Raw genomic sequence first — 7,954 nt, 5'->3', positions numbered from 1 at the left:
AGTGATACCCACCAATAAGACCAGTGCTTGATGGTCCTGGTGGCAAAATGTTGTCACCTGGACATTTTGTAAGGTTTTTGCTTAAAATGAAGGAGTACCCCTGTCTGTGGATGTGGGTGGGGTTTCTACAGAATTTTAAACCCCTTTCCTGGGATTAGAAAACAGCATAGTCTGATAAGAGCTCGGCCATCTACAGCCTCACTGAAATTGCCATGGCAAGTTCCGTCAATCCGCCAGACACAGCAGCCACCAAACCGCTGCTCCGTAAACCGCACAGGAGTAGCTTCTGACCACCCCCACGAGTGTAGCTTAGGCTTCAACTGGTTCCTTGCTCACAGGGTCACACTACCTGCTGAAGCTCATAAAGGAATTGTAGGCCTCACAACACCGAGAGAAACACTGCTAAAACCACACAAAGTCGCCCAGGGGCCTTGGAGCATCTGGATTCTACCTGATCGAGCCACTGGCCTGTCCTGGGTCATTTTGCGTTTTCATTTGGCATCATGTGGGCCGAGCCCGTCCCTTTTCACACATGCCTCGGCATCTCCCTTTTCCTGCTCCATCCCTCACCATCCGAGTGGTGTTTGAAGCAGCTGCCCTGGGCACAGCCGGAGCAGGAAAACTTGTCCCTTTTCCCAGGGGACCCTCCTCCATCCACTAGGAGATTTGAGGCCTTTTATCCCGAAATGTGCTGTGGAAGAGAAACTTTGCGAGATTCCCTGTTCTCATATGTTAAAGGATGGATTGTAGGCTTGTTACTTTACAGTGGCTTTGAAATGTACTATGACTGAAATGAGTGTGTCTTTATCACCTTCCGCATTTTGAGGGCTCCGTACCAGCCACAGCCAGAGGTGACGAGCTGCCAGCGCCCTGCACACAAGACCTGAGAGTTGGTGAGTGTCCCCTGGGCTAGACAGCAAGGTCAGAAGGGACTGGGCCTGACATGTCCCTGTTACGTTTCAAGTCCAGATTCCTCACTATGATTTTTTCTAAGGTCTTAAAAGCTGAAATATCTTAACTCGTTGCCCTGTTGTTTCCTTCTGAGCTCCCCATAGGAGCTATCTTGCTCACACCATGATACTTGGCACAAGCGGTATTCAAATAGTCTAAAATAATGAACACACAGGCCTCATACCCCGCCCCATTTTTTAAACGTTTTGCAAGAAAAAAGATTAATCTCAAGAATTTAATAAGATTTGCCTTTACGTGGTGGTAGGAACCACCGACTTCCACGGAAAGCCTTCCTGCCTCTGCAGTCGTCCCTTTTCCTTCTTGTTTCCAACGGGGCCTCGTTTTTTGAAGCTTCTGGAACACCTGGCCTTGGCCTCAGCGGCGCTGTGCGCTGGGGCTTCTCCCTCCATCTCCTGCCTTCTCAGCGCTTCTGCCGGCCCACCTCCCATCTTCACCAGATGCCCTTTCTCAAGAGGTGGTCTGAGCCCCTCACTCTGACAGAACCCCCAGCCCTGACCCTGCCTGGGTGTGTTTATTGTCTAGCGGCCTCTCTTCTTCAATCCTTTGTCTAAACTTCCTGCATTTAAACTGAAAAAGTCAACCCACAGACTTGTCCTCACTATAAGATCTTAGAGAATGAGCCAGAAATCCAGCGTCCTCTTTATCTCAGCCCCTCCCTCGCTCCCCATATCCAGGACATCTCTGTGCTGTGCCTCTTTTGCTCCCCCCCCCATGCCCCTGTTCCCACTGCACCCCCACAGTTCCAGCTCCGGGCTCCCTCTGCCCCACTGACTCCTTTGATCATGCGAATCCGGTCACATCGCTTCCCTGTTCAAAGCACTCCAGTGGCTTCCCGCTGCTCTGGCTGGAAAGCAGAATCCAGACCCCGCCTGACCTGCCCACTGCCAGGAAGCCCCCTGGTCCCCAGATCAGAACCCACCTTTACGTAAGCTCTTTACACCTGGCTTTTCCCCTTAGAGCAGTGAAACAGCTGTGTAATTACAGACTTTGTGATTGGCCTTAAACACCCATCTCCGGCTGGAACTGGCCTATCGGCAGCCTTTGTCCATCCGCCCAGCCCCTCCCTGGCACCTGGCCTGCCCCGGCAATTCAGTAATAAGGATTGGGTCCTAAAGGGAAAACTGGTGTCTTAATGAAGCCATTTACTCATAGATGTTAACTCCATAAATCTTTAGGTCCACGAATTTCCTAGACTGCTTGAAGTAGTTAGAAATAGTTGTTCTAGAGCTGCACTGTCCATTATGGTAGTGCTAGCCACTTATGGCTGTTGAAATTAATCGAAAATTAGATAAAATTTTAAATTTAGCTCCCAGCCTCACTAGCCACATGCCAAGTGTTCAACAGCCACGTGTGGCTAGCAGCTGACATCCTGGCCTGCAGAGAGGGGACTGTCCGTCACTGCAGGAAGTCCTGTTGCACGCTGCTCCTAGGACCACGGGTCATTCCGAGAGGTGGAGGTGATATGAAAGCTGCTTTTCTCTCTGCACCACCTGAGGCAGTTCCTGTTCCAGTGCGTTCCCTGCATTACTGGTACTCAGGCACAGTGACAGGTGGCTGTGCCCGTGTTAAAAGGGACACGCTTGAAGCAGGAGGAAGTCTTACTGTAGAACATAGTCAAGCGATGCAAAAACCACCCTGGAGAGAAAAATGCAAGCTTCCTTGAAAATCCTGATTGAAGTTTCCTGTTTTGCTTTTAGATTCAGAAAGCAGTGGTGATGCATCTTCATACCAGGAGGACCTGGCTGATGGGACCTTAATGGTAAGACAAAGACAGGCCTCTTGTCGTGAAGGGACAGAGCTGGGGCTGCGGTGCAAGGGCACACCCTCATCACCCACACCTTCCCTGGAGTCCTCTTCGAGGCTCGCTCTTCGCTGGTCCCGCCCCTCAAGGCTTTGGTCCCCCCTTAGTGTGTCCCCTAAGGCAGCCAGTCGCTCCTTCTGAGTCTAGCACTTGGCAGCCTCAGGAATCCCAGTTCAAGCCTGATTTGGTGAATTTCCGCTGATGTTATTAGATGACGTTCCCTCTGCAAACAGAAAAATCATGGCTGTGGTTCAGCGTGCCCTTCACTCAGTCGAGCACACAATATTGAAAGTTGGGCTCTAAGTCGATCTTTCCCCGTAGAGGCCATGTCAGGAGGAAGGGGTCCTAGGGAGGGTTTCCAGCTGAGCCCTGGAAAGCCCGTTGAGTCACGAGGTCACATACTCAGGCCTTTGTTCTTGGCCTGTCTCCCAGCAGCCCCGGAAACCCTCTGTCTCCTTTATAAGACCTGCTTCTCCCCTTTCCGGCCCGTTGGGTAGACGAGAACACACAGAACGTGAGTCACTGGAGCGCCTTTCTTGGCCCCTGCGCCAGATGCTGGAATAGCTGGACTGTGGTTTTTCTCTAAAATTGCACTTTTGTGCAGGGGTTTGCTCCTACACCCATGCGTGACTTGTCTCACTAGAATAAGGGAGTGACCCTGACCGAGGAATGCGGGTACTTATTGAAGTATTACATGGGGGTGGTGACCGTGAAGAGGAAGTGGGTGGCCCAACGGTAGGGAACACGCTGAGCCATGCGTGTCTGTCACCCCACTAAGGTGCAGAGAGGAGACTGGGACCTGCTGTCTCCCCTGGGTGGCAGCTGAGGGGCAGAGAGGCGACTGTTCCTGCCTCCTGAGTGGGAACACAACTTCTAAAGCATGCTGATTGGGGTCAGTTCTGGTAGTTGAGTCCTGAACTCACCAGAGAATATGCAGATGGTTTTACATTTCTTTCTGTTCTAGCAACGCTGTCATAAACCTCTGCAGACTTGTATTTTTTGTCTTTACTTTCTTTTGGATCGTTACCCCTGGGAAATTCCCTGAAGTCAGATTCCTGGGTCAGATGCATTTTCAGAGGGGCTGGAGCACCCTCTGGGAACCAGGGGGAAGGGGAAAGGACCTGGAGGATGTCACGTAAAGGTGCGCACGTCGGCGAGCTTGCCAGTGTGTTCCAGAGTCCGAGCTCCTCCGCCCCCAGCGCTCTTCCGAATGCTGACTTCTCTTTCGTATCAGCCTGCAGTGTCTTGGAGCCCTTTGAAAGATGAGCTGAGAAGGAAGTACTTGACCCAAGTGGACATACTGCTGCAAGATAAAACGTGTTCAGAGGTAATCCGTTTCCCAGTGAGCGTCTTCATGTAATTGACTGGGAAACTGGAGGCACACCGAGGCACGTGCGTGTGATCACGTCTCTGCTCGTTCGCTACAGAGCCTGTCAAGGGTGCTTGGAGCGACTGTTGCTAGACCTCTTCCTTAACCAGCCCGCAGATGCCTGCTCTTCCTGAGTAAATTCTCCAGGTCCACTAGGGCCGTGGGCTCAGGGAAGCGCAGGCTCACCCTCTGTTACCCTCTGTGCTCTGGGGCGGCTCACAGAAATCGAGTCAGGCCCTCCTGCCTTCCCTGGAGTGATGGGGCGGGGGAGGGGGGGGGGGCTGGCATCAGCGCCTGTTCCGCCTGTCCTATGGTTCTGTTGTTGGGTTGAGGTGTGATCAGGGCTGCGGTGAAGCCCCGTGACAGACGGGCGGCCTCACCGGTCCCTCCCCCAGGGCTGGTGCTCTCGCGGTTCAGCCAGTTTCCTGGAGCTTTGCCTGAAGAAGAGCAAAAATGCTACAGGTGCTGGTTCATGTAATGACGCCCACTCTGTCATTGAACAAGTTCTCAAAATGCCTTTTCATAAACCAGAGGACGTTTTCATCCCAAATAAGTAGGAAGTACATGCGTAGAATAAATACTTCAGCTCAAAGGCAGCAAATTTAACAGGAACATGTATGTTTTCTTATTGTGCTGCTGACCAGAGAAAAGCCTGTATCTGAGGACCCCTGAATCAGTGAGCGTACCAGAAATGCCTTTCGCCTTTATCCTAAAGCAGCAGGTGGTGGCCCTGCATAGTGTGTCCTGGAGGCCACTTGCACAGAGCTCCCTGATTTTACTGACACCTCTTCCTCTCACTGCTTTAAGCCTAGCCAGCCACTGTCATTGTAATCACACTTGTCACTACTATTGCTGAGCTCAGATGCAGTGTCACACCATCCTGCCGATGTGGCATTGGGGGGAGAACCATCTCTGCGCCCAGAGCCGACATCTGACAATCGCTTTGTTAAAAATCATTTGCTTTGATTTCAGTATGACGATTACGGAGATGGAAACGACACACGTGTGCTCCTGGCCCCTTCACTGGCCTCGCCTCCCAGGCCTGCCCATGGTGAGTGTGACATAGGAACTGCTTGACCCCTGTCTCATTCTCTGTTGGTGGAGCCACACCGCACCTCAGCACAGCCCCCGATGCAGGGCGCACTGCCCTGTGCTGTGCATGTTTCATCAGCGTAAATTATTAAGTTAAAAGATGAACTGCTTTTTTCCTGTGGGACTCTGGCTTGCTCATTGCTAATTAACTCTTTATCCCAACTTACTACTATTTTGAAAATTTTTGAATCTCTAGAAACATAGGACTCCATACAATAAACATCCTTCTACATTTAACAATCAACATTTGGTCACATTTGCTTAATCACACGCGCACGTGCGCGCGCGCGCACACACACACACACACACACACACACACACAGAGTATTATATTTATTTGCATCTATCTATATTATCCCTAAATGCTTCACGAATACCTCCTAAGAAAAGGGTAATTCTACATAACACCAGTAAACTTGGCGCATGCCAGAAATGTGACACTGACAATACAGTTTCGTCCACTGGTGCCAGTGATGTCCTTTGTAGCCTCTTCTGTTTGTTCAGCCGGTTCAGGACCCACTCGGGCCTCACCCGTTGCACTCGTTGTCTCCTCCAGTCCAGAAGGCTCCGCGGCTTTGCTGCTGTCCCTGCTGTCATGTTTCCCGTCCCTGATTTCTTAGCCCTGGCTGCCAGTNCAAAACCCAGGTGTGCTTGGTTGGTTTTTCCCGAGTGTAGCCATGGGCACTGCAGCTATGCCACCTGTATGTCCATTGGAAGGTGCCGATACAGCTGCCTTCCTGCCGTGGAGTCTTTCATGACAGTAACTGTTGCAACGATGCCTGGTGTTCTCTTAGTCACCACTCCTCAGCCAAGGAGCCTGGGCCCAAGAATGAACCCCAGAGCTAGGGCTCCAAAGCGATCAACAGCGGTTCTGAAGTCAGGGTTCTCCCTGATGAATTACTTTAACAACACACGTAATACATTAAGGCTTAGAAACGTTAGGAATACATATAACTGCGTACTTAAAATGGACCTGACTTCTCTAGACAGTCACTCATGCTATTTTTGTATAATGTAATTCCTCTATAAAACACATATAAGCACACAATTTTTTACCCTCTTTTATCACTTAATGTATATTGTCAACATGCCTGTTCCACTGCATAATTCAAACACCTTTTATTTCACTGCTTTCTTGTCGATCTGCATTTAACTTTTTGCACCTTTATTGTAAATCAGGACCAGCACACTTTTCCTGTAATGGGACAGATGATAAGGCTTTGCTGGCCATGTGGTCTCTGTCACAGCTACTCAGCTCTGTGTCCTAAGGGGCAGGCAGCCACGGACAATACAGGACCTATCAGGCGTGGCTGGGTACCCATAAAACTTCACGTATAAGACATCCATTATAAATACTCCTCAGAAAACCATCCTGATCTCTTCCCAGTACTGATGTCACCCCTTTTCAGAAGCGGGATCATTAGGTCAAAGATATGCATTCTTTATACGTAATAGTGATACCCACCAATAAGACCAGTGCTTGATGGTCCTGGTGGCAAAATGTTGTCACCTGGACATTTTGTAAGGTTTTTGCTTAAAATGAAGGAGTACCCCTGTCTGTGGATGTGGGTGGGGTTTCTACAGAATTTTAAACCCCTTTCCTGGGATTAGAAAACAGCATAGTCTGATAAGAGCTCGGCCATCTACAGCCTCACTGAAATTGCCATGGCAAGTTCCGTCAATCCGCCAGACACAGCAGCCACCAAACCGCTGCTCCGTAAACCGCACAGGAGTACCTTCTGACCACCCCCACGAGTGTAGCTTAGGCTTCAACTGGTTCCTTGCTCACAGGGTCACACTACCTGCTGAAGCTCATAAAGGAATTGTAGGCCTCACAACACCAAGAGAAACACTGCTAAAACCACACAAAGTCGCCCAGGGGCCTTGGAGCATCTGGATTCTACCTGATCGAGCCACTGGCCTGTCCTGGGTCATTTTGCGTTTTCATTTGGCATCATGTGGGCCGAGCCCGTCCCTTTTCACACATGTCTCGGCATCTCCCTTTTCCTGCTCCATCCCTCACCATCCGAGTGGTGTTTGAAGCAGCTGCCCTGGGCACAGCCGGAGCAGGAAAACTTGTCCCTTTTCCCAGGGGACCCTCCTCCATCCACTAGGAGATTTGAGGCCTTTTATCCTGAAATGTGCTGTGGAAGAGAAACTTTGCGAGATTCCCTGTTCTCATACGTTAAAGGAAGGATTGTAGGCTTGTTACTTTACAGTGGCTTTGAAATGTACTATGACTGAAATGAGTGTGTCTTTATCACCTTCCGCATTTTGAGGGCTCCATACCAGCCACAGCCAGAGGTGACGAGCTGCCAGCGCCCTGCACACAAGACCTGAGAGTTGGTGAGTGTCCCCTGGGCTAGACAGCAAGGTCAGAAGGGACTGGGCCTGACATGTCCCTGTTACGTTTCAAGTCCAGATTCCTCACTATGATTTTTTCTAAGGTCTTAAAAGCTGAAATATCTTAACTCGTTGCCCTGTTGTTTCCTTCTGAGCTCCCCATAGGAGCTATCTTGCTCACACCATGATACTTGGCACAAGCGGTATTCAAATAGTCTAAAATAATGAACACACAGGCCTCATACCCCGCCCCATTTTTTAAACGTTTTGCAAGAAAAAAGATTAATCTCAAGAATTTAATAAGATTTGCCTTTACGTGGTGGTAGGAACCACCGACTTCCACGGAAAGCCTTCCTGCCTCTGCAGTCGTCCCTTTT

At 50.2% G+C, this 7,954-nt stretch overlaps 1 protein-coding gene across 1 annotated transcript in view; it reads left to right on the top strand.

Annotated features, from left to right (window-relative positions):
- The first annotated feature begins 212 nt into the window (after nucleotides 1-212).
- Nucleotides 213-7,954, top strand: part of HJURP (Holliday junction recognition protein) — a 13,063-nt gene continuing 5,321 nt past the window's right edge. Inside the window, exons 1-5 of the mRNA XM_019628277.1 lie at nucleotides 213-264; nucleotides 798-893; nucleotides 2,670-2,731; nucleotides 4,008-4,100; nucleotides 5,115-5,193. Of these exons, the coding sequence (XP_019483822.1) occupies nucleotides 213-264; nucleotides 798-893; nucleotides 2,670-2,731; nucleotides 4,008-4,100; nucleotides 5,115-5,193 (382 nt within the window). The remainder of the gene's footprint in view (nucleotides 265-797; nucleotides 894-2,669; nucleotides 2,732-4,007; nucleotides 4,101-5,114; nucleotides 5,194-7,954) is intronic.

Source organism: Hipposideros armiger, unplaced genomic scaffold, assembly GCF_001890085.2.
Source record: "Hipposideros armiger isolate ML-2016 unplaced genomic scaffold, ASM189008v1 scaffold_17, whole genome shotgun sequence".
NCBI classification, from domain to species: domain Eukaryota; kingdom Metazoa; phylum Chordata; class Mammalia; order Chiroptera; family Hipposideridae; genus Hipposideros; species Hipposideros armiger.
This window is presented reverse-complemented; position numbering and strand designations above follow the sequence as displayed.